The sequence below is a fragment of the Odocoileus virginianus genome, unplaced genomic scaffold (genome assembly GCF_023699985.2).
Source record: "Odocoileus virginianus isolate 20LAN1187 ecotype Illinois unplaced genomic scaffold, Ovbor_1.2 Unplaced_Scaffold_5, whole genome shotgun sequence".
NCBI lineage: Eukaryota > Metazoa > Chordata > Mammalia > Artiodactyla > Cervidae > Odocoileus > Odocoileus virginianus.
Genome location: NW_027224267.1, coordinates 3,966,048 through 3,992,982, shown reverse-complemented (window position 1 = coordinate 3,992,982; position 26,935 = coordinate 3,966,048). Strand labels below are relative to the sequence as shown.

The 26,935-nt window shown below is 49.6% G+C and overlaps 1 protein-coding gene across 5 annotated transcripts in view; it reads right to left on the bottom strand.

The window, feature by feature from the left end:
* Positions 1-26,935, bottom strand: part of FAM193A (family with sequence similarity 193 member A) — a 152,499-nt gene that overhangs the window by 73,222 nt on the left and 52,342 nt on the right. For all 5 annotated transcript variants that reach the window (XM_070462449.1, XM_070462447.1, XM_070462448.1 and 2 more), the window contains one exon: positions 15,767-16,012. In XM_070462449.1, the coding sequence (XP_070318550.1) occupies positions 15,767-15,994 (228 nt within the window). In that variant the 5' untranslated portion in view covers positions 15,995-16,012. The remainder of the gene's footprint in view (positions 1-15,766; positions 16,013-26,935) is intronic.

Here is a 26,935-nt window from a genome sequence, read left to right as displayed (position 1 = left end):
AGCTGTGCAGCGAATGAGCCCCTTTGTCCCGGTAACATCAACCTGACCGGACAGAGTGCCTGACAGACCCATCTGTGCGTCTTCAGGCTTGGATGCTGTCGGACATTTTCTCAGAAATGAATGAAATGAGCCCGTCTTTTCAAGGAAAACAGCTGATGCTACTTGCAGCCAGTCACAAAGCTGGAGCTTTCAAGCAAAAACCAGAAGTTTGGAAAACATGTGTCCATTACTGACGGCTTGAAAGCTTATCCACATTCGGACACCTTTCTGAATATCGGTGGTGACAGTAACAAATATGACTTGTTGAAAAAAATAAAAAAGAAACCTGGATGTTGAAAGACATCCCTATCGGGAAGCTCTCCCTCCCTGGGTAACCTATTACTGTACAAATGACCAGCGTGTGGTGCTGCACACTCACGTGTGGGCAAGAGATTCGTTCAGAGCACTGCGGCTAACCAACAGAAACTGCTACTTGTCATAGCCGGGTGTGCTACCAGAGAAAATCCAGTTGTCTGAAAAAGTGACTACATGCAGCTTCAATTGAACCACCTAACACACAAGCAGAGAGGAGATTCCAGCTGTCTTCTATTATCCAAACGTGAAGAAGGTCTGAAAAGAGTGCTACTCTACTATTTTTGTTTTGGAAATAGTTTTCATCAAAAAATATGCTATTAATCTTAACCCTGGGCTGTGCTTACTTGCTTAGTCGTGTCCGACTCTCTGCGACCCCAGGACTGTAGCCCACGAGGCTACTATGTCCACGGGGATTCTCCAGGCAAGAATACTGGAGTGGGTTGCCACGTCCTCCTCCAGGGGATCTTCCTAACCCAGGGATCGAACCCAGGTCTCCCGCACTGCAGGCAGATTACCATCTGAGGCACCAGGGAAGCCCCACAATACTGGAGTGGGCAGCCTACCCGTTCTCCAGGGGATCTTCCCAACCCAGGAATCAAACTGGGTTTCCTGCTCTGCAGGCCGAGCTGGCCCTGCTGCTGCTGCTGCGTCGCCTCAGTCGTGTCCGACCCTGTGCGACCCCAGACGGCAGCTATGCGTCAGCGATCCCTCTGCTACATGTATACACAACAGGGCGCGTGAACCTGTGCTCCAGGAGCAGCAGTCCAAACAGCAAAATCGGGAAAACAAGCACACTGCAGTGTAAACTCACAAAGGTGGACAGTGGATAATAACCAAGCTGACCACAGAGATCACAGCCTTGTCTAACTCAGTGAAACTATGAGCCATGCCATGTAGGGCCACCCAAGACAGATGGGTCATGGTGGAGAGGTCTGACAAAACGTGGTCCACTGGAGAAGGGAATGGCAAACCACTTCAGTATTCTTGCCTTGAGAACCCCATGAACAGTATGAAAAGGCAAAAAGATAGGACACTGAAAGATGAACTCCCCAGGTCGGTAGGTGCCCAATATGCTACTGGAGATCAGTGGAGAAATAACTCCAGAAAGAATGAAGAGACGGAGCCAAAGCAAAAACAATGCCCAGTTGTAGATCTGACTGGTGACGGAAGCAAGGTCCGATGCTGTAAAGAACAATATTGCCTAGGAACCTAGAATGTTAGGTCTTTCCATCAGGGTAAACTGGAAGTGGTCAAACAGGAGACGGCGAGTGAATGTCGACATTTTAGGCATCAGTGAACTATAATGGACTTGAATGGGCGAATTTAATTCAGATGACCATTATATCTACCACTGTGGGCAAGAATCACTTAGAAGAAGTGAAGTAGCCCTCACAGTCAACAAAACAGTCCGAAATGCAGTAAAAAAAATGACAGAATGATCTTGGTTCATTTCCAAGGCAAACCATTCAATATCATAGCAATCCAAGTCTATGCCCCAATCACTAATGCTGAAGAAACAGTTCTATGAAGAACTACAAGACCTCTGAGAACTAACACCAAAAAAAAGATGTCCTTTTCATCATAGGGGACTGGAATGCAAAAGAAGGAAGTCAAGAGATACCTGGAGTAACAGGCAAGTTTGGTCTTGGGAGTACAAAATGAAGCAGGACAAAATCTAACTTTTGCCAAGAAAACACACTGGTCATAGCAAACACCCTCTTCCAACAACACATGTGGACTCTACATGTGGACATCACCAGATGGTCAATACCAAAATCAGACTGATTATATTCTTTACAGTCAAAGATGGAAAAGCTCTACAGACTCAGCAAAAACAAGACCGGGAGCTGACTGTGGCTCAGATCATGAACTCCTTATTGCAAAATTCAGATTTAAACTGAAGAAAGTAGGGAAAACCACTAGACCATTCAGGTATGACCTAAATCAAATCCCTTATGATTATACAGTGGAAGTGACAAATAGATTCAAGGGATTAGATCTGATAGAGTGCCTGAAGAACTATGGACGGAGGTTTGTAACACTGTACAGGAGGCAGTGATCAAGACCATCCCCAAGAAAAAGAAATGCAAAAAGGCAAAATGGTTGTCTGAGGAGGCCTTGCAAACAGCTGAGAAAAGAAGGGAAGCAAAAGGCAAAGGAGAAAAGGAAAGATATATTCACCTGAATGCAGAGTTCCAAAGAATAGCAAGGAGAGATAAGAAAGTCTTCCTAAGTGAACAATGCAAAGAAACAGAGGAAAATAAAAGAAGGGAAAAACCAGAGATCCCTTCAAGAAAATCAGAGATACCAGGGCAACATTTCATGCAGAAATGGGCACAATAAAGGACAGAAACAGTATGGACCTAACAAGCAGAAGAGATTAAGAAGAGGTGGCAAGAATACACAGAAGAACTGTACAAAAAAATCTTAATGGCCCAGATAACCATGATGGTGTGATCACTCACCCAGAGCCAGACACCCTGGAATGCGAAATCAAGCACGCCTTAGGAAGCATCACTATGAACAAAACTAGTGGAGGTGATAAGAATTCCAGTTGAGCTATTTAAAATCCTAAAAGATGATGCTGTTAAAGTGCTGCACTCAATATGATAGCAATTTTGGAAAAATTGGAAAACCCAGCAGTGGCCCACAGGACTGGAAAACTCACATGGCCCAAAGAAGGGCAATGCCAAAGACCACTCAAATTGCCACACAATTGCACTCATTTCACCTGCTGGCAAGGTCATGCTCAAAATCCTCTAAGCTAGGCTTCAACAAAAACTTCCCAGAACCAAAAACTTCCAGATGTACAAGCTGGATTCATAGAAAAAGCAAGAGAATTCCAGAAAAACATCTACTTCTGCTTCATTGACTACACTAAACTTACGACTGTGTGGATCACAAAAAACTGGAAAATTCTTAAAGAGGTGGGAATACCAGACCACCTTACCTGCCTCCTGAGAAATCTGTATGCAGGTCAAGAAGCAACAGTTAGAGCCAGACATGGAACAACAGACTGGTTCCAAATTGGGAAAGGAGTACGTCAAGGCTGTATATTGTCACCCTGCTTATTTAACTTATATGCAGAGTACATCATGCGAAATACCGGGCTGGAGGAAGTACAAGCTGGAGTCAAGATTGCTGGGAGAAACATCAATAACCTCAGATATGCAGATGACACCACCCTTATGGCCGAAAGTTTGGAGGAACTGAAGAGCCTCTTGATGTAGGTTAAAGAGAAGAGTGTTTAAGCTGGCTTAAAACAACATTCAGAAAACTAAGATGATGGCATCCAGTCCCATCACTTCATGGCAAACAGATGGGGAAAAAATGAAATTCTGACAGACTTTATTTTCCTCAACTCTAAACTCACTGTAGACAGTGACTGAAGCCATGAAATTAATTAAAAGACACTTGCTCCTTGGAAGAAAAGCTAAGACAAGTCTATACAGCGCATTAAAATACAGAGACATTACTTTTCTGAGAAAGGTCCATATAGTCAAAGCTATGGTTTTTCCAATAGTCAAGTATGGAAGTGAGAGTTGAACCATAAAGAAGGCTGAATGCTGAAGAACTGATGCTTTTGAACTGTGGTTGGAGAAGACTCTTGAGAGTCCCTTGGACTGCAAGGAGATCCAACCAGTCCATCCTAAAGGAAATCAACCTTGAATATTCATTGGAAGGATGGATGCTGAAGCTGAAGCTCCAATACTTTGGCCACCTGATGTGAAGAGCCGACTCACTGGAAAAGATCCTGACGATGGCAAAGATTGGAGGCGGGAGGAGAAGGGGACAACAAGGGATGAGATGGTCAGATGATGTCACTGACTCAATGGACATGAGTTGGGGCAAGCTCCGGCAGATGGTGAAGGACAAGGAAGCCTGGCCTGCTGCAGTCCATGCGTTCACAGAGAATTGGACACTCAGCAACTGAACAGCAACAACACAGTGTGATGAAAATGAAAACACTAAAACATCTAAGACTCTCAAACATAACGCTGAACCAAAGAGACCAGACACACAGCGACGCGTACCGTGTGACACCTGTCAATAAAGCTCAAAGCTCCAGAAGAGCAGGACAATGCTGCAGAGGGACGGCGGTGAGGCTGTGTAACTGGGGGGGGGGGACGGGGACGGGGACGAAGGGCAAAGCATGACTGGGGAAATATCGCTGCAGCAGAAACCAACCCAAAGAGATCAGCGGTCACCGGAGGGGACAAGGATTCATTCCGCCATTAAGAAATAGCTACTCAGGACTTCCCTGGTGGTCCAGTAGCTAAGACTCTGCACTCCCAATGCAGGGGGCCTGGGTTCGATCCCTGATCAGGGAACTAGATCCCACAGGCTGCAACTGAAAGATCCAGCATGCTGCAACTAAGACTCAGCTCAGCCAAAGAAAGAAATAAGCATTTTTTAAAAAATAAATAGCTTCTCAAATGCACATCAAAATCACAATGAGATTAACACCTCTCACCTGTCAGAATGTCTTGTCATCAAAAAGACCACAAATAACAACTACTGGTGAGGATGTGGAGAAGAGAGAGCCCCTGTACGCCGCTGGTGGGCAGGCACACCGGTGCAGTCCCTGTTAGATAACGAGGAGTTTCCTCGAAAAATGAGCAACAGAGCTAACACACAATCTGGCAACTCCACTCCAGGGTCAACATTTGAAGAAAATGAAAACACTAATTTGAAAAGACACATGCATGCCAGTGTTCGTACCAGCACTGTTTACAGTAGCCAGGACATGGAAGCAACCTAAATGTCCATCAACGGATGAACGGATAAAGATGTAGTGTGTACATACACGTGTGCACAATGGAACACTACTCAGCCATTAGAAAAAGAGAACTTTTCCATTGACAGCAACATGGATGGACTTGAAGGGTATTATGCTAAGTGAAATAAGTCAGAGAAAGACAAATATTACATGATGTGACTTATATGTGTGGGTTCTAAAAAATGAAACAAACTAGTGAGTATAACAAAACAGAGAAACAGACCCACAGACAGAGAGAGTAAACTAGTGGTTATCAATAGGCAAAGGAAGGCAGGAGGGGCAGGGGAGTGGACCGGATTAAAAGATACAAACTACTATGTGTGAATTAGATAAGCAACAAATTATAAGGATATACTGTACAGGACAGGGGAATACATCCAATATTTTATACTAACTGTCGTTCAGTCACTACGCTGTGTCTGACTCTTTGGGACCCCATGGACTGCAGCATACCAGGCTCCTCTGTCTTCCACTATCTCCCGGAGTTTGCTCAAACTCATGTCTATTGAGTCACGGAAGCTATCTAACCATCTCATCCTCTACCACCCCCTTCTCCTCTTGCCTTCAGTCTTTCCCAGCATCAGAATCTTTTCCAATGAGTTGGCTCTTTGTATCAGGTGGCCAAAGTATTGGAGCTTCAGCTTCAGCATCAGTCCTTCCAGTGAGTATTCAGGGTTGATTTCCTTTAGGATTGACTGGTTTGATCTCCTTGCAGTCCAAGGGACTCTCAAGAGTCTTCTCCAGCACCACAGTTCAAAAGCATCAATTCTTTGGCACTCAGCCTTACTGACGACAAACGGAGCATAACCTTTAAAAATTGTGAATCACTGCTGTTCACCTGAAACTTACTGTGTATCAACTTTATCTCAATAAAAAACATGAAATCGCTTCTCAAGAGACCAAATGAGACGCACTTCTGTGCTGACTGCACAAGACCCCTCGTGAGACACAGCACGGGCAGCTGCGAAGATGAGGCTGTGGGAGGGGGAGGAAGGGGGGAGAGCATGCGTGTGCCTGAGCAGTGAACAGAAGGCCCTGAGGAGAGAGGCCGCCACACCAAAGAGCAAGACCGGGGTTTAATCAGCAGCCTGTGTCCACCCAGCAGATCCCTCAAATCTAGAGAGCAAAACTGGAAACACTTCTAAGAAACAAGGACACGCACACGCGGCAGAAGATGCTCACTGACCTAAGCACACAGAAAATTAATAAAGAGCACAACTAACATGCGGTGATCGAACGGGGGTAGCGTCCTCTACCTAAATGCTGAGAAAACATTTTCAAGCACACATGGAGCATTTAGAAAAACCTAACCACACATATTATGAGACTGAGGCGATGGGTCATAATGAAGAGTTCTGACAAAACGTGATCCACTGGAGGAGGAAATGGCAAATCATCCTAGCACACTTGCCATGAGAACCTCATGAACTGTATAAAAGGATAAAAAGATACGTGACACCAAAAGGTGAGTCCCACAGGTCAGAAGGTGTCCAATATGCTACTGGGGAGAGCGGAGGAGAACTACTAATAGCCCCAGAAAGAATGAAGCTGGGCCAAAGCGGAAATGACGCTCAGTTGTGGATGTGTCTGGTGATGAAAGTAAAATCCGATGCTGCAAAGAACAGTATTGCATAGGAACCTGGAATGTTAGGTCCATGAATCAAGGTAAATTGGACATGGTCAAGCAGGAGATGGTAAGAATAAACATCAACATCTTAGGAATCTAAAATGGATGGGAATGGGCAAATTTAACTCAGATGACCATTATATCTACTACTGTGGCAAGAATCCCATAGAAGAAATGGAGTAGCCCTCATAAGTCAGCAAAAGAGTCCAAAATGCAGTACTTGGGTGCAACCTCAAAAATAACAGAATGATCTCAGTTCATTTTCAAGGCAAGCTATTTAACATCAAGTAATTCAAGTCTATGCCCCTACCTTTTCATACTGTGACTGACTCACTGGAAAAGACTCTGATGCTGGGAGGATTGAAGGTGGGAGGAGAAGGGGGAGGATGAGATGGCTGGATGGCATCACTGACTCGGACATGACTTTCTCCAAGCTCTGGGAGTTGGTGATGGACAGGGAAGCCTGGTGTGCTGCAGTTCATGGGGTCGCAAAGAGTCAGACACGACTGAGCAACTCAACTGATGCCCCTACCACTGATGCTGAAGAAGCTGAAGTTGACCAGTTCTGTGAAGACCTAGAAGACCTCCTAGAACTAACACCAAAAAAAAGATATGTTCTATTCATCATTGGGGATTGGAATGCAAAAGTAGGAAGTCAAGAGATACCTGGAGTAACAGGCAAATTTGGCCTTGGAGAACAAAATGAAGCAGGGCAAAGGCTAACTGAATTCTGCCAAGAGAATGCACTGGTCACTGCAACACGAGAGACAACTTTACACATGGACATCACCAAATGGTCAGCACTGAAATCAGACTGATTACACTCTCTGTAGCCAAAGGTAGAGAAGCGGTACACAGTCAGCAAAGACAAGACCCGGAGCTGCCCGTGGCTCAGACCACCAGCTGCTCACAGCAAACCTCAGGCTAAAACTCAACAGAGCAGGGAAAACCACCAGGCCAGCCAGGTGTGACTTAAATCAAATCCCCTATGAACATGCAGGGAAGGTAATGAACAGATTCAAGGATTAGATCTAGTTAACAGTGTTCCTGAAGAACTATGGATGGAGGTCCGTAATACTGTACAGGAAGGCAAACAAACAGAACCATCCCTAAGAGAAGGAAAAACCAGAAGGCCGGGTGGGTTTCTGAGGAGGGTTTACAAACAGCTGAAAAAGGAGAGAAGAGAAAAGTCAGGGAGAAAGGGAAAGGTACATCCAACTGAACGCAGAGTCCCAAAGAACAGCACAGAGAGACAAGAAGGCCTTCAACGAACACTGCATAAAACTGAAAGAAAATAACAGAAGCAGAAAGACGAGAGACTTCTTCAGGAAAAATGGAAATATCAAGGGAACATTTGGCCAAGGATGGGCACAATAAAGGACAGAAATGGCAGAGATCTAGCAGATGCTGAAGAGATCAGTAAGAGATGGAAACAATACACAGAACTATACAAAAAAGATGCTAATGAACCAGATTACTATGGTTGTGTAGTCAGCCAGCCAGAGCCAGACATTCTGGACAGCGAAGGCTTAGGAAGCACTGCTGGTAGCAAAGCTAGTGGAAATGATGGAATTCCAGGAGAGTTAATCAAAACCTGAAAAGGATGATGCCATCAAGGTGCTGCATTCAATATGTCAGCAAATCTGGAAGACCCAGCAGTGGCCACAGGACTGGAAAAGGTCAATCCTCATCCCAATTCCCAAGAAGGGTAGTACTAAAGAATGTTCTAACCATCAGACAATTGCACTCATCTCCCATGCTAGTAAGGTCATGCTTAAAATCTTGCATGCTAGGCTTCAGCATTATGCAAACCAAGAACTTCCAGATGTCCAAGCTGGGTTTAGAAAAGGAAGAGGAACCAGAGATCAAATTGCCAACATTCACTGGATCATAGAGAAAGCAAAGGAATTCCAGAAAAACATCTACCTCTGTTTCATTGACTATGCTAAAGCCTTTGACTGTGTGGATCATAACAAACTGTGGAAAGCTCTTAAAGAGATAGGAATACCAGACCATCTCACCTGTCTCCTGAGAAACCTGTATGCGGGTCAAGAAGCAACAGTTAGAACCCTGTATGGAACAACTGATTGGTTCAAGATTGAGAAAGGAGTACAACAGGGCTGTCTGCTGTCACCCTGTTTGTTTAACCTATACGCTGAGCACATCATGAGAAATGCCAGGCTGGATGAGTTACAAGCTGGAATCAAGATAGGTGGGAGAAACATCAACAACCTCAGATATGTGGATGATACCACTCTAATGAAGAAAGCAAAGAGGAACTAAAGAGCCTCTTGATGAGGGTGAAAGAGGAGAGTGAAAGAGCCAGCTTAAAACTAAATATTAAAGAAACTAAGATCATGGCATCCAGCCCCATTACTTCATGGCAAATAGAAGGGGAAAATGTGGAAGCAGTGACAGATTTCCTCTTCTTGGGCTCTAAAATCACTGAGGATGGTGACTGCAGCCATGAAATCAGAAGATGATTGCTTCTTGGCAGGAAAGCTATGACAGACCTAGTGTGTTGAAAAGCAGAGACATTACTCTGCTGACAAAGGTCCATATAGTCAAGGCTATGGTCTTCCCAGTGGTCATGTATGGTTGTGAGAGCTGGACCGTAAAGAAGGCAGAACACCAAAGAATTGATGCCTTTGAACTGTGGTGCTGGAGAAGACTCCTGAAAGTTCCCTTGGACAGCAAGGAGATCAAACCAATCAATCTTAAGGGAAATCAACCCTGAATACTCGTTGGAAGGACTGATGCTGAGGCTCCAGTTTGGGTCATCTGATGGGAACAGCCAACTCACTGGAAAAGCCCCTAATACTGGGAAAGACTGAGGGCAGAAAGAGAAGAGGGTATCAGAGAATGAGATGGAGAACAGGGTATGAGAGGGTAAGAAGGCTGGATGGCAACACCAATGCAATGAACATGAACTAGCACAAACTTCGGGAGATGGTGAGGGACGGCGAGGCCTGGCGCGCTGCAGCCTTTGGTGGCAGAGTCAGATGGTGAGGGACGGTGAGGCCTGGCGCGCTGCAGCCTTTGGTGGCAGAGTCAGATGGTGAGGGACGGCGAGGCCTGGCGCGCTGCGGTCTTTGGTGCCGGAGTCAGATGGTGAGGGATGGCAAGGCCTGGCGCGCTGTGGCCTTTGGTGGCAGAGTCAGATGGTGAGGGACGGTGAGGCCCAGTGCGCTGCGGCCTTTGGTGCCGGAGTCAGATGGTGAGGGACGGCAAGGCCTGGTGCGCTGTGGCCTTCGGTGGCAGAGTCGGACGTGAATGAGCGACCGCACCACCACCGCATGTTAGCGTATCTGACTGATGAGGAGTCACCGTCAGACAGGTCACACTGTCCAACAGCAACAGCATTACATTAGAAGTCAGTATGATTGCAAGTAACCCAAGAGTTAGGTTTGGATATTTACAAATACTTCTAAAAACAATTCACTGTTGAAAACAGAAATAACCACGACTGGATAACACTTAAAACTGAGCCGATACTACCAGCAATTCAAAACACGGAGCAGTAACCAGGCTTCCCGCACACGTGACGGCAGAGCCGTATACACGGGTGGGGAAGAACCCCAAGCGGGGAGGCAGAGAGCAGCCACTGAGAACGGAGACGGCAGCTCTGCAGCTGCCTGGGCAGGGCCGCTGGCGTGCAGGCCAGGCTGCCTGTGCACAGGTGGTGCCCCCACCCCCCTGTGCAGGCACGGGCAGGCGGAGCAGGCAAGTGCCCCCCGGTCTCTGGGTGAGATGAGTGCAGGAGGGCCGCTCCCCTAAAGCAGCTGGTACCCAGCTCCAGCTCCCCAGCCCTCAGAAGAGGCCTGGAAGATGGGGAGTCCCCACACTGTCACGCGCCCCACCCTGCCATGGCATCTGTGCCCTGGTCCCGAGGACAAGGAACCGGGGGAACCAGGTCCATGACTGACAAGTATCTGTCTGTGGCTCAGGACCTGGTGGCGTCTGCCATCACCACCTCCCAACACCCTGAACAGAGCAGGGCACCTGGGCAGGGACAGAGCAGAGTGTGCCTGCAGGGGAGTCTGTGAAGGTGCAGAGGACGCCGGGGGGGGGGGGGGGGGGGGGGGGGCGGGGCGGGGGCCGTGAGCGTCTGCCACATGCGCCACAGCGTCTGACAGACACCCCCACCCCACACACAACAGCAGTCATGAATGGAACAGAGTAGAAGGACAGAGGTTTTTAAAGATTTTTCAAGTTCCTCTTTGGAGACATGACTGACAGACTGCAAGTGAGACTGGCTAAAAAAAAAGAACAGAAAAAGCACAAATATGAGGAATAAAAAGCTGTATCTACAGGTATGGTAGCAACTAAAAACAGACCCCCGCACACAAACTGACAGCTTCTAATAATATACTTTACCGCAGCTAACTTGAAAAGGGGCTTCCCTGGTGGTTCAGACAGCAAAGAATCCACCTGCAATGCAGGAGACCCGGGTTCCATCCCTGCGTGGGGAAGATCCCCACTCCACTGTTCTGGCCTGGAGAATCCCATGGACAGAGGAGCTTGGTGGGCTGCAGTCCATGGGGTCGCAGAGAGTCAGACATGACTGAGCGACTAAACACACACACGACTTGAAAAGAAATGGAAAATGTCTTTATCTGTTCAAGAAACTGAAGCAAAAATTCAAAACGCACCCCCAGCCCTGCACCGCCATGGAGAAGGCAGGAGGCCGTGACCCAGGGGCTGGCGGGGGAGAGATCGACGGGGACGGCCGGGCAGGGCTGGGGCCGGAGGAGGAGAGGACGAGAACCACCGGCCGCCTGGGCCCGGGGGTACACCCGGGAGGCAGCCTCCTCAGCCGCAGGGAGACCATGGAGCGTCAGGGGCGCCTGGGCAGTCCCAGGTGCAGTGGGGCGGCCAGGGCAGCACTGCAGGCCGGGCCCCTCCCGTTAGGCAGGACCCAGTGGGGCAGCGGCTCCTGGAGACAGACACACTCAGGCCCATGACCGGACAGCCGGGATCCAGGCGGACATCAGAAACCAAGGCTTCTCGGTGTCTGCACAGAACACGCTCTTGCCCCGGCCTCTGAGCGAGGCCTGCGAGGCGGGCAGGCTGGCACGACCTCTGGAGACGGAGTGCATTCAGCGCTGGATCACAGGCCTCGCTCAGCGCGTCCCTGACCACGGGGACACTGGCATGGCCCCCACGCCCGTGGCCTGGGCCCGCCCGACAGTGCCAGGCCCAGGGGCACCGGCCGAGGGGGTGGCACAGAGGATCAGAGGGGATGGCTCCATTCGCAGTAAGTGCCCGGGGCCGAGGGTGGCCGGCGCTTCTCCCCTTCTCCCCACACGAGCGCAGGCCTTCCCCGCTGGGGCTGGGCGCGCTCCCCTGGGGCCACGCGGACGCAGGCAGGGCAGGCTCACCAGGCAAGCGCATCTGGCCCCAGACACAGGGTGGGGGAAGGAGAAGGTGCCAGCCCCCGGGCGTGGGGAGGCCCCCCCGGCCCGGCCCACACCAGCACAGGGGGCAGCCGCCAGAGACACGGGTCTGAGCCAGCTCCGGGGCCCACCTCGCCGACCGCCTCTGCAGGCGCGGCCTGGCACTGCCCCCACGCAGGAAGGACCAACACCACCACTGCACACATGACCCACCACCACCACCACACACACCCCACTGACACTGCACACACACCCCACTGCACACACACCCCACTGACACTGCACACACACCCCACTGACACTGCACACACTCACACCACCAATACTACACACACCATCAACCCCACACCTACCACCAACACTACACACATCACCACTATATACACGCACACCACCACCACATACACCCACACAGATACCACACACACCCACACCTCTACATACACACCACCACTACACATACACACACACCACTGATACTATACACACATCACCAACACTACACACACCACAGACACTGCACACACCACCACCAACACGACACACACCACCAACAGTAAACAAACTCTCCAAAGACCAGGAACAGCAACACATCTCAACTCACTTTACCAGGCTCCGAAAGACATACAAGACAAGACGCCTTCAACGAGCCTCCATGAGGTGACTCCCTTCACAGGCAGATGCCAAGTTCTCAACCAGACATGAGCAAACCAGGCCAGTGATGCGTACAAAGGCTGTCTGCGGAAAGACCTGCACAAGGACGCTCACAACAGCTCGACTCAGAACAGTCCAAGTCTGGAAATGACAGAAACACACGTCAACGATAAACAGATCCACAGACGACAGCATGTCCCTACAGTTTATGCAGTGAAAACGACGAATGCGATGCTGGTGCGCAGCTCTCAAAGCATCACACCATGTGAAAGAAGCACACGTGACACTCGGGAATAGCAGATCCACGCGGATAAAAGCCACGTCAGTAGTTATTAGGGGCTGGGAGGAGGGAAGGGTCAACACCAAGGTGAACAAGAGAACATCTGGGGGTTCTGTGTCTTAACTGTGGTAACTGTTTATACAACTACATAAATCTGTCAAAACTCAGTGAACTATATATACACTTTAAATGGGTGAATTTTACTAGATGTAAATTACATCTCATTGAGAAAAAAAAAAAGTTCAGTGGTTTTAAGCAGCTTGAACAAAGAAGCCAACCATACAAAAGCACCAGAAGGTTTAAATATATAAACACTGGTTAACATTACACCTCTGTGGTCCCTGGAACCACTTTTTTGATGAGGAGAGAAGCCTCATTTGTGGATGCATCGTCCAGGCAAAATCAGAGTCAGGAAACGAGACTCTCCTCCTGGGAAGACTGATTATGGGCCATAACAGGCATTTCCACTTGCCTCCAAACCAGGAAGAACAGAGCAACTATTCTCCCGAGGCAGTCGGGCCACCGCAGAGGAGCTGGACTGGAGACAGGAGCCAACGACGGTAGAGTTTCGGAAGCAAAGAGGACGCATGAGCTGCTGGAAAACGCAAGAATGCCTACTGAAGTGACGAAAAACAAACAAGCATCATTACGCTAAACAGTCTTCCATTAAAAAACTGAAGACAAACCTAGACAGCATATTAAAAAGCAGAGACATTACTTTGCTGACAAAGGTCCGTATAGTCAAAGCTATGGTTTTTCCAGTAGTCACATATGGATGTGAGAGTTGGACCATAAAGAAGGCTGAGCACTGAAGAATTGATGCTTTTGAACTGTGGTGTTGGAGAAGTTGGACTTGTCCCTTGGACTGCAAGGAGATCCAACCAGTCCATCCTAAAGGAAATCAGTGCTCGATTTTCACTGGAAGGATTGATGCTGAAGCTGAAAGTCCAATACTTTGGCCACCTGATGCAAAGGGCTGACTTGTTAGAAAAGACCCTGGTACTGGGAAAGACTGAGGGCAAGAAGAGACGAGATGACAGAGGATGAGATGGTTGGATGGCATCACCGACTCAATGGACATGAGTCTGAGCAAGCTCGGGGAGATGGTGATGGACAGGGAAGCCTGGTGTGCTGTAGTCCATGGTGTCGCAAAGAGTCGGACATGACTGAGTGACTGAACAACAACAAAAAACTGAAAAAAGACCAAATACTTTAAGTGGACGAGAAAGGAAACAAAAGTAAAATAAAATGATAAAAGCACGAAGATCTGCAGGTGAAAAAACGTAAGATCAACTGGCCATCTTTTTAATCTATTCTGTATCATTTCTTCATTCATTCATTTATTTATTAATTCAAATATTTTGGGTACCTAAAATATGCCAGAGTTGGTGATGGACAAGCACACCTGGCGTGCTGCAGTCCCTGGGACACGACTGAGCAGCTGCAGTGACTGACTGAGCACTGTCTTTGGAAAACACACGAAAGGAGCTGCCCTCCCTCTTGGAGTGTATGTTCCAGCGAAGGAAAAAGACAAAGTGCGTAAGTAAAATACACAGTATGTTAGAAAGAAGTGCTAAGGAGCAGAGCAGAACAGGAAAGAGGGCCGTGCGGGAAGCACGCTAGTGAGAAGCCAACTTCTGTTTTGATAAACGACGGGGTTCGGAGCCGCAGCTGTTACAGCACTATTCCAGAAGCCAACACGCGAGCTGGGCGCTGCCTTCCAGGAAACCCTCGAACAGCAGTCACGGCTCGGCGGGGGGCGGTGAGGAGGCTTCTGCCGAGTGGAAGCAGGCCTGTGGGGGGCTCAAGTGGACAGCAGCCTCGGGTCAGCAAGCAGACAGTGCCAGTGGGGGCTGTCATGGCCGCACGCAGAGAGGCGGGAGAACAGAGACCACAGCTCAGAAAAGACCCAGCAGGCAGAAATAAAAGCCACGGACGAGCCCAAGAATGTGGGGCCTTACATGGCTACAAGGCAACTCCCCCCAGAACCCAAAGACCAGGTCTGAAAGCCCTGTCAGGACTCCATGGTGGTCCAGGGTCTGAGGCTCTGCCTGCCAGTGCAGGGACACGGGTTCAATCCCTAGTCTGGGAAGATCCCACCCGCCGTGGGGCAACTAAGCCCGAGCTCCACAGCTACCGAGCCCGAGCGCCCGCGCTCCACGAGAGCAGCACCGCAGGGGGGCCCACGGTCCACAGCCCAGAGTCCCCTGCGCTCCACACTGGAGGGGGCCCAAGGGCCGCCATCGAGACCCAGCACAGCCACGAACTGGTTAAAGAGAAACTAAAGCCCTTTCAGAACCACAGCCCACGAAGACGCTGTCTGGGCTAAAGATGCTGACGTTCTCAAGAAGGCTTCACTGAGCTGAAGCATGAAAAGGGAGGTGGCAGAGTGGGGCGGGGAGCCTGACCTGAGAACTGCATTTGGGAAGAGACGTTCAGGCAAGTTACCAGCACATGGAATCGTCTAGAACTGAGCGCACACAAAGCCGTCTAGTTTTTCAACAAACTGTATTGCCAAAGAAATCCTGCGACCGGACATAAAACGCTGAAACCCGCCCTGTGGGCCACCAAGCTCGCTAACGGGGCTGACATGCTGACGGTGGGGGGGCAGAGCCGGGCTGACGGGGCAGCGCGGGCGGAGGCCGGTCCCGGGACACGGCCCCGCGGGCACTCACCGCCGGCTGCTCGAGGCCACCATGGCGCTCGTCCTTCTCCACGGTGCGCCGGCAGTCGGGGCACACCCAGAGCGGCAGGTGCAGCACGCTGTTGCCCTTGGGTGCCATGGACAGGGCCAGCTTGCTTGCGGTCTTCACTCCACTCTCTAAGAACGAAGAGTCTTTCCGCTCGCTTCTGCACAGAAGGCAGTAATCCCCAGCAGGGTAGGGTGGTGTTCTATGATTCATGCCAAAGTTAAAAGGAGTCTGGAACAGAAAAAAGAAAAAAAAGTTTTTTTCAAAACATGAGCCACAAAGCCAGGACCATTCAATCTTAATAGTTCTAAAACTTTAATGCACATGTATGTTCACACTGAGAAACAACAAACGGGATTTGTTAAATAAAACTGTGCTGAGCATTCTAGAAACACATACCTCAAATAAAAGAGCAACACCATAAAGAACATCTAAGGAGGAGGCAGAAATCTGACTTCACTCCTTCACCTAGACTTCTGTATTCCCCCCACTTGCTAGGAAACATCAGCCTCAATTCAGACTGAGAAAGCACCAGGACATTTTCTTTTTTCTTTTAACCATCAACAAAGTTCAGGGAATTCCCTGGAGCTGTAGAGGTTAGGACTCCTTGCTTTCACTGCTGAGGGCTTGGGTTGAGGACCTAAGATCCCACGAGCTGCTCAGTGCAGCCAAAAACAGCAACAAAGGTCAAAGCCACGATTCTAGAGATGTCTGCACTCGGGGCTCAAGGCTGAGGCGGCAATCTGGCTTGAGTTCACCTACAGAGCCAAGCCACCTCTGAGGCAGGCTGTTCAAGTTCAAGTCAAGATACACATCTAGGGGCCTGACAGCAGCCACACATCAAAGACCAGCCTCCCTCTAAGCGTGTCAGCAGTTACGAATTCAACTGCAGCCTCACTATCTACATCCACTTTTGAAACAGGTCCTAAACTGAAGGGTGAGGGTAGGCACGAGGCAGAGGAAAGATCATGGCTCCAGATCCTCTATAATATCAATCTCGCCATCAGAAAAATAAAATTAGCCTTAGAAACCCACAAACTGGCGCCCAGGTTTAAAACGGGCCTAAAGTCATCAGCTGAGCAAGTAGCAGCCAAGATTTTAATCCAGATCAACATGAGCCTTGAGGCATTGTGTGCACCTTGGCGGAACCACCCTGCAAATCCTACAGAGCAGCTCGAGAGGCACAGCTGGCCACAGGCGAGCAGAGAGGCCAGGCACAGCCTTCCTGACGCAGTCGCATGGCCACGGCCCCTGAGCAGAGTGCGCAGGGCGGGGCACGGCGGCCTCGGGGCCAGCACTGGGCTGGGGCCACTCTGGCCCAACGTGGCCCGCACACTCCCGGCTCCGCCCTCGGCCCCGGCGTGCCCCCTGCCCCTGGCTGGCCCCGCACACGCACTGCTGACTGCCGCCACCACGGCCAGAGTGCTCCCGAAGCTCCTCAGGTGCTGTCAGCAAGGCCTGGAGGGACCAGGTATCAAGGGGGCGGACAGGATGAAGGAAAACATGAGTGACTGCAGGGATGAGACAGCACCGCTGAGACACAGAAGCGCACACCTCTCTTCTTCCCAGCCTACGAGAACCAGCAATCGAACCTGTCACGCCCACAGGTGCACCCTGGGTTTCACCACCCAGCTCAGCAGCCGCCTGCGTGTCTGAGTGGGCTCACCTGAATGGCTGCGCACGGCCGCCCCCGGGAGCAGCTGCCCTTCTCTGTCCCAACAGCTCCCAAGCCCATCGCTGGCGGAGCAGCCCCAGGCCTCAGGCCTCTGCAGGCTGCCTTTCTACCCAGAGCAGGAGACGCTGGGCCCAAGGTGACAAAGGTCCCCAGCAGAATCAGAATGTTAAGAGGCAGAAGTGACTTGAGAGCAGCCAGCTCAGAGTCCATCCCCGCAGGGCTTCCTGGGAGCCCACTGTGTGCAGGACACTGGCCCAGCACGGAGACGCACGGTGAGTAAACCCAGCTCCCCGCGGGGGGAGGGCAGTGCTCGTCAAACACGAGGACAAGGTCAAACATCTGTGCTCTCAGTCCAGGACGTTAGGCAGCAGTGGCTGAGCAGAGAAAGCAAGACAAGGTGTCTGGGGTTGAGGATGATGCCCTTCGTCACTGCAGTTGTCGAGGGCCTCCCTGAGGAGACGTCTCAAGTGGGGGGCTGGTGCCAGAGGCCCTGGGGCATGGACAGAGGAGAAGGCGGCAGGGAGCCACGGGGCCTGGCCTCACTCAGGTCTGGACACGGAGATAGGACATGCGGAGGAGAAGAGATGAGAGAAGGGAAGCGGTGAAGAGGCCAGGGTGAAACCACTGCGAAGGCAGCGCCCCCCGGGACGGGGGGCAGACGTCAGGGGCAGGAGAGAGGCTGGACTGCACGTGGAGCAGCCTCGGTGAGCACGACTCGGGCACAGGGGTCGGACACACAGCCCGTGCACAGGTCAGACGCCCGGGTCCTGCTGGTCTGAGAGCGATGTCGGACTAGTAAACACAGACAGAACCTCCGACGGCCCAGCGCGCTAAGTGCTTCTCCACCAGAATGAAGACATGAAGTTGCTGAGGGTGCAGAGCGGAGGAGGAGGACAGCGTGGCTTTAATGAGAGCAGAGCTACGTGAGACCCGAGGGCTAGGGCAACGCAGACGGAAGCGGCTGCGGGGGAGCTGGCAGAGGGGTGCCGGCATGGGGGCAGCTGTGCACACGGGTCCTTCCAGAGCAGGACGCGGGCCAGAGGGGAGGCCCGGGGCCGAGGATGAGGGGCCGGGGCTGCTCAGCCAGCCTGGGGGCGCTGTGCGGGGGCTGGTGGCTGCTCAGAAGGGCAGTGCGTGACCCAGGTCTCACCTTACAGAGAAACCCCGGCATGCGGACAACCGACTCTGGAGTGGTCACCACATGTGAGGCGAGCCCAGGGGAGCAGAGCGGTCAGGCTTCGGGGACTCGCGCCCCCGGGCAGGGGCCCCCAGCAGCGGAGGATGGGCTGCGGACGTCAAGAGCAAGGGCTGACGTGGGCGCGTTAACCACCCAGACGACGTGGTGGCAGACACCCAGGAGAGCGGGCGCGGTCCCTTCTGTGGTTCGGAACCGGCAGGGCACACGGGCTGTAAAGCCAGATGCGTCCCGAACGGAGGTCAAATGTTCCGACGCCTGGAGACTCCGCTCAGCACGGGAGGCGGTCCCCTTTGTCGGGCTTCTCTCTCAGTATCATCACTTGGAGAGGACTCCTGGTGTGGATCACAGGACTGTTCCTGTCCCTCCCAAGCAGCGTCCCCTGTAGGTAAGCCACAGCTCCCTCACATTCTGCTGTCTGGACAAGGCAGCCTGTCTCCCAGTCTTAGCTTCACAAACAGTAGTTGCTATGAACACTCATGTATAAATCTTGCTGGGAACACATGTTTTTGCTTCTCTTGCATAAATACCAAGGAAAAGAATAACTGGGGTGTCTAACTTCTAAGAAACCACCGGGATTTCCCAGCAGTCCAGTGGTTAGGGCTCTGTGCTTCCACTGCAGGGGGCACAGGAACCCTGGACAGGGAACTAAGATGCCACAGGCCATGCACCTTGACCGGGGGGAAAAAAAAAAACAAAATTGCCAAACTCCTCCCAAAGAGCACTGATAAGGAGTCCCAGTTAACCAACACCCTCATCGTGAGGTTTTCATTGGCGCCCCATAACCAATGTGTACTGCTATCTCAATGTGGTTTTCCTAACAATACAATAAGTATCTTTTCACAGGCTTATACAGCATCTACGCAAAATTTTGGCCTACCTTAAGGTTAATCAATTTTATTATTCTTAAGACAGTTAGCTTTCGGTTTCATGGATTTTTCCATATTAAATTTTTTTGTTGTTTTACTGCATTCTGCTTTTATGCTTTTATTTCATTACTTTGAGTATCTTTGGGTATGGTTGGCTCCTTGACTTTCTACTTTCTTAAGGCAGAAGCAGAGGGCAGTGAACCCTTTCTCTTGACGATGGTCAGCGCTGTAAATGTCCCTATTAAACACTGCTTTGAGGTATTTGATAAATGTTGATATGCTGTGCTTTCATTCTCATTCAGTTCAAAATATGCAACCACGAAATTAAAACATGCTTGCTCCCTGGCAGAAAAGCTATGACAAACCTAGACAGCGTATTAAAAAGCAGACATTACTTTGTCAATGCTGCTGCTGCTAAGTCACTTCAGTCGTGTCCGACCCTGTGCGACCCCACAGACGGCAGCCCACCAGGCTCCCCCATCCCTGGGATTCTCCAGGCAAGAACACTGGAGCGGCTGCCATTTCCTTCTTCATACTTTAGTTAATAAAGGTCCATATAGTCAAAGTTGTGGTTTTTCCAGTAGTCATGTATGGATGTGAGAGTTGGACCAAATAGAAAGCTGAGCGCCTAAGAACTGATGCTCTTGAGAGTCCCTTGGACTGCAAGGAGATCCAACCAGTCTATCCTAAAGAAATCAGTCCTGAATATTCATTGGAAGGACTGATGCTGAAGCTGAAGCTCCAATACTTTGGCCACCTGATGCGAAGAACTGACTTATTAGAAAAGACCTTGATGCTGGGAAAGATTGAAGCAGGTAGGAGAAGGGGACGATAGAGGATGAGATGGTTAGATAGCATCACAGACTCAATGGACATGAATTTGAGCAAACTCCTGGAGATAGTGAAGGACAGAGAGCCTGGCATGCTGCAGTCCATGGGATGGTGAAATCGGACATGACTTAGTGACTGAACAACAATAATCTACTATGGGCAAATGAAAAACTGCTATCAGAGTACCTCTAACTTCTCAGACTGCAGTTTGCATACCTTTACAAATCTGAAGGTACCTGAAAATCACGGTAACCAGTCATTTTGTAAAGGATGTTAACAGTCTTCATAGCAATATCCAAAAATCACCAGAAGGGAGAGAAAAATCACATAAATAGAACAGAGACTCCGAAAGGCTTTTAGTCAGTCCCTAAATGGGTCAGTCACATTGAAAATTGAGTGACCTTAAGTAATTCCAAAAGTAGCCATTCACATAGCTGGTGAGCCCAAGTCATCAAACAGGGCCCTGCCCCCGAGCAGAGAGGCAGCCGCCCCTTCTCTCGCCCTCCCACCACCACCACCACCACGCCCTTGGCCACAGGGGGGCAGCTGCCTCACGGGGAACCACAGCAGAGGCTAGCCAGGGACCTGCCTGGACCCCACAGACGGCGCCTGCTTTCTGCAGGACCCTTTACCTCCCATAACAGAGTTGATGACGCAGAGTCAGTCCCCAGGATTGTTACTAAAACTGTTACGGTCCGAAAACATCACAAGGCGGGGACAGGAGTTAGGGCCATGGGCACAGGGACTGTGTGGGATGGTTAAGAGGGTTAGGGGACAGGGAGGCGTGTTTGCCCAGGAGCCGGAGAGGAGAGGAGCGGAGACGCAGACACCCAGCTCGGGGCAGGTGGAGCAGAGGCGTGGGCAGCAGCAGCAGCAGCGGGCTGGGCGCAGGGCCCCCCAGACCGCAGTGTCTGCTTTGGAGGTCCTGGCCAGGTGCGCAGGGGCTGCCAAAGCCTTTGCTCCCCCCTGGTCTCTCAAGAAGGGAAACTGCAAACAATTATTAAAGACTAGAAGAAACCTGACGCTGAGAGGGAAGGAAGGTGGGTGCGTGACGTGCTGCTGACGGGGGCGTGAGGGCGCCAGCACCCTGTGTGGACACGCACGCAGCAGCGTTTCCGCCAGGGCCTGCACAGCGCCCTCAGGCGCGCTTACCCACCGAGCCTCCTCACCTTCGGGCAGGCACCGGGCCCTGCCATCTGCCTGAGGCCTCTTCCACTGACCAGCCCCTTTCTTTGTCAGGTCATCCGTTTTTTCTTCTTTCCTGCATCGTCTCCATTAGGATACGAACATGCTATTACTTACTCCTCCCAGGCTGAAAAGAAAACACTCTCCTCTTAACCTCACTTTCACCTCCGGGTACTAACTGCCAATCTTTTCCTTCCTTTTCAGCAACGCCTCCCGAGCTGTCCACTCCAACTCTAAGAGAAATGTAATGCAAGCTGCAAACATGAACCGTGTAATAAGTTAAAACCAAAAACACAGGCAAAAACAAGGAGACAACACACCCGGCAGAAGGGCCAAAACGCGGGACATGGACGCCACATGCTGGCAAGGCTGGGAAGCGACAGGGACTCTCAGCACTGCTGGTGGGGAGGCAGATGGCGCCGGCCGCCACTGAGGGCACTCTGGGGGTTTCCTACAAAATCAGACATCCTCTCACCCTGCAACTGAGCAGTCGTGCTCCTCAGAACTTACCCAAATGAAAACTTAAATCCACACAAACTCCTGCACACAGATGTTTGTTAACAGTTTTACTCATAGTTGCCAGAACTTGGAAGCAACCAAAATCTCCTTCAGAAGGTGAATGGATAAATAAACTTTGGTACCTCCAGACAACAGACTATTTATTATTCAGTGCTAAAGAGAAACGACGTATCAACCCATGAAAACACATGGAGCAACCTTAAATGTGTATTATTAAATGAAAGGAGCCAATTTGAAAAGGCTACAAACTGTGTGATCCCTACATGACCTTCTGGAAAACGATGCAGACAGTAAAGACACGCGGCTGTCAGGGACGGGGGAGAGGGCAGGCACAGGCAGGGCACACAGGGTTTCTGAATCAGCGAAACGACTGTGTGATACTACAGCGGAGCACACATGCCTTTCGACGTCTGTCCAACCCACAGAGTGCACAGCACCCAGAATCATGGACTCTGGGCGAGGATGTCCCAGGACATGTCACTGGCTCTGACAGACCACCGTGGGGATGCTAACACTGTGGGGGCTGTGCGTGAGTGAGGACGCATGGGAACCTGCTGTACTTTCTGCTCAATTTCTCTGTGAAACTGAAACTGCTCCAAGAAAAAAGTCTATTAAATACCTCCCCCACAAAAGACAGGTGACGCTAGTGAGCCTGTGTTTAACTCAGTGCTGTCGTTCAGTCACCAGGTCATGTGCAGCTCTCTGCGACCTGACGGGCTGCAGCCCGCCAGGGTACTCTGTCCTCCACTCTCTTCCAGAGCGTTCTTAGACTCGCCTCCATTCAGGTGGCGGTGCTAGCTGACCATTCATCCTCTGCCACCCTCTTCTGCTTCGGCCTTCCATCTTTCCCAACGAGTCATGGTACTGGAGAAGACTCTTGAGAGTCCCGTGGACTGCAAGGAGATCAAACCAGGCAATCCTAAAGGAAACTAACCCTGAAACAATGCTGAAGCTCCAATACTTTGCCACCTGATGCAGAGAGCCAACACATTGGAATCGACTCACTGAACTCAATATATGCACAATATTATCACATCAAAGATAACCAATACAGAGTGAGATATTTTACACTCTTTCTTCATGCTAAGTCTTCAGTATGAGGATGTGTCCACACAGAAAGCACACCAGGGACTGGAGAGCCCCACGTGGCCAGGTGACCCACGCTGACCAGCGCACGTCACGGTCCCGGGAGCCCTCCCCCCCAGCAGGAGCCCTGCCCCACGGGCTCTGCAGGACCACACCGACACTCTCAGCAGGAGGCGCGGGCACTCACCTCCGCCTGCCTGACACGCTGTCTTCGCCTGGCCACCTGCTGTGTGCACCCTCTTGGTTTTCTCTGAGAACTGACTCCAAACCCTGAGGCTGTGGACCAAACCTTGTCTAACGCAATGAAACTAAGCCATGCCATGTGGGGCCACCCAAGACGGACGGGTCACGGTGGAGAGGTCTGAAAAATGTGGTCCAATGGAGAAGGGAATGGCAACCGACTTCAGCATTATTGCCTTGAGAACTCCATGAACAGTATGAAAAGGCAATAAGATAGGGCACTGAAAGATGAACTCCAGGTCAGTAGGTACCCAATATGCTACTGGAGATCAGTGGGAAAATAACTCCAGAAAGAATGAAGGGATGGAGCCAAAGCAAAAACAACACCCAGTTGTGGATGTGACTGGTGATAGAAGTAAAGTCCGAAAAAAAAAAAAAAAAAGAAGTAAAGTCCGATGCTGTAAAGAGCAATATTGCATAGGAACCTGGAAAATTAGGTCCACGCATCAAGGCAAATTGGAAGTGGTCAAACAGGAGACGGCAAGAGTGAACATCGACATCTTAGGAATCAGTGAACTAAGATGAAGTGGAATGGGTGAATTTAACTCAGATGACCTTTATATCTACTACTATGGGCAGGAATCCCTTAGAAGAAATGGAGTAGTCATCACAGTCAACAAAAGACTCCAAAATGCAGCACTCAGATGCAATCTCAAAAACGCAGAATGATCTCTGTTTTGTTTCCAAGAAAAACCATTCAATATCACAGTAATCCAAGTCTATGCCCCAACCACTAATGCCAAAGAAACTGAGGTCGAGTGATTTTATGAAGATCTACAAGACCTCTGAGAACTAACACCCAAAAAGATGTCCTTTTCATCATAGGGGACTGGAATGCAAAAGTAGGAAGTCAAGAGATACCTGGAGTAACAGACAAGTTTGGCCTTGGAGTACAAAAATGAAGCAGGGCAAAGGCTAACAAGAGTTTTGCCAGAGAATGTACTGGTCAGAGCAAACACCATCTTCCAGCAACACAAGAGACAACTCCACACACGGACATCACCAGATGGTCAACACCAAAATTAGACTGATTTCATTCTTAGCAGCCAAAGACGGAGAAGCTCTATACAGTCAGCAAAAACAAGACTTAGAGCTGACTAGGGCTCAGATCTTGCACTCCTTATTACAAAATTCAAATTTAAATTGAAGAAAGTAAGGAAAAACATCAGGCCATTCAGGTATGAACTAAATTAAATCCCTTACAATTATACAGTGGAAATGACAAATAGATTCAAGGGATTGGACCTGTGTAGAGTTCCTGTAGAACCACAGACAGAGGATTTTGACATTGTACAGGAGGTGGTGATCAAAACCATCGCCAAGGAAAAGAAATGCAAAAAAGCAAAATGGCTGCCTGAAGAGGCCTTACAAATTGAGAAAAGAAGTGAAACGCAAAGGAGGACAGATATATCCATCTGAACGCAGCATTCCAAAGAAAAGAAAGGAGAGATAAGAAAGCCTTCCTCAGTGCAAAGAAATAGAGGGAAACAATAGAGTGTGAAAGACTAGAGATCTCTTCAAGAAAATCAGAGATACCAAGGGAACATTTCAGACAAGGTTCAAAATACGAAATGCCAGGCTGGATGAAGTACAAGTTGGAATCACCACTGCTGGGAGAAATATCAGTAACCTCAGATATGCGGATGACACCACCCTTATGGCAGAAAGTGAAGAAGAACTAAAGAGCCTCTTGATGAAAGTGAAAGAGGAGAGTGAAAAAGCTGGCTTAAAACTCAACATTCAGAAAACGAAGATCATGGCATCCAGTCCCATCACTTCATGGCAAATAAGATGGGGAAACAATGGAAACAGTGACAGACTTTATTTTCTTGGGCTCCAAAATCACTGTAGATGGTGACTGCAGCCATGAAATTAAAAGACGCTTGCTCCTTGGAAGAAAAGCTATGACAAACCTAGACAGCATATTAAAAAGTAGAGACATTACTTTGCCAACAAAGGTCCGTCTGGTCAGAGCGATGGTTTTCCAGTAGTCAGGTATGGATGTGAGAGTTGGCCTATAAAGAAAGCTGAGTGTCGAAGAATTGGTACTTTCGAACCATGGTGCTGGAGAAGACTCTTAAAGAGTCCCTTGGACTGCAAGGAGATCCAACCAGTCCATCCTAAAGGAAATCAGTCCTGAATATTCATTGGAAGGACTGATGCTGAAGCTGAAGCTCCAATACTTTGGCCACCTGATGCAAAGAACTGACTCATTGGAAAAGACCCTGATGCTGGGAAAGATTGAAGGCAGGAGGAGAAGGGACGACAGAGGATGAGATGGTTGGATGGCTATCACTGACTTGATGGACATGAGTTTGAGCAAGCTCCAGGAGTTGGTGAAGGACAGGGAAGCCTGGCAGTGTCTGCTGTAGTCCATGGAGTTGCAAAGAGCCAGGCACGACTGAGCAACTGAACTCAACTGATGAGTGCTGTCTGTGCTGTGCTAAGTCGCTTCAGTCATGTCTGACTCTTTGTGACCCAATGAGTAGCCCGCCAGGCTCCACTGTCCATGGAATTCTCTAGGCAAAAATACTGGAGTGGACTGCCATACCCTCCTCCAGGGATCTTCCTGACCCAGGGATCAAACCCTTTTACATCTCCTGCACTGGCCAAGTGGGTTCTTTACTACTATCATCACCTGAGAAGCCTTCTATGAGTACTAATAAAGAATAAAATTTCCAACACAGGGCACAGAAGGAAAGGAAGACACAAAGAATAATTACTTTAGAAACAGGAGAAAGAACAGCTAGAAGATCATGGTTGACCTCAGTGAACAATAGCTTTATATGCCATGTTTATTTTAAACCCCAAAATCTTTTCACACAGAAGTGTAAAACTTCTGCAAAACATAAACAGTTTTTTAAAAATACAAAGTTAGACAAAGATCTCTGTTTGTTTCCAAGCCAAACCATTCAATATCAAAGTAATTCAAGTCTATGCCCCGACCAGTAATGCTGAAGAAGCTGAATGGTTCTATGAAGACCTACAAGTCTTTCTAGAACACCCAAAAAAGATGTCTTTGTCATCACAGGGGACTGGAATGCAAAAGTAGAAAGTCAAGAGATACCTGGAGTAACAGGTATCTCCTTGGAATACAAAACAGAGCAGGGCAAAGGCTAACAGAGAACCCACTGGTCACGGCAAACACCCTCTTTCAACAACATGAGAGACAACTCTACACAGGGACATCACCAGATGGTCAATGCTGAAATCAGATTGATTATAGTCTTTTCAGTCAAAGATCTATACAGTCAGCAAAAACAAGAGCAGGAGCTGACTATGGCTCAGATCATGAACTCCTTATTGCCAAATACAGACTGAAACTGAAGAAAGTAGGGAAAACCAGTATACCATTCAGGTATGATCTAAATCAAATCCCTTACGATTATACAGAGGAAGTGACAAATAGATTCAAGGTATTAGATCTGATAGACAGAGTGCCTGAAGAACTATGGACAGAAGTTTGTGACATTGTACAGGAGACAGGGATCAAGACCATCCCCAAGAAAAAGAAATGCAAAAAGGAAAAATGGCTGTCTGAGGAGGCCTTATAA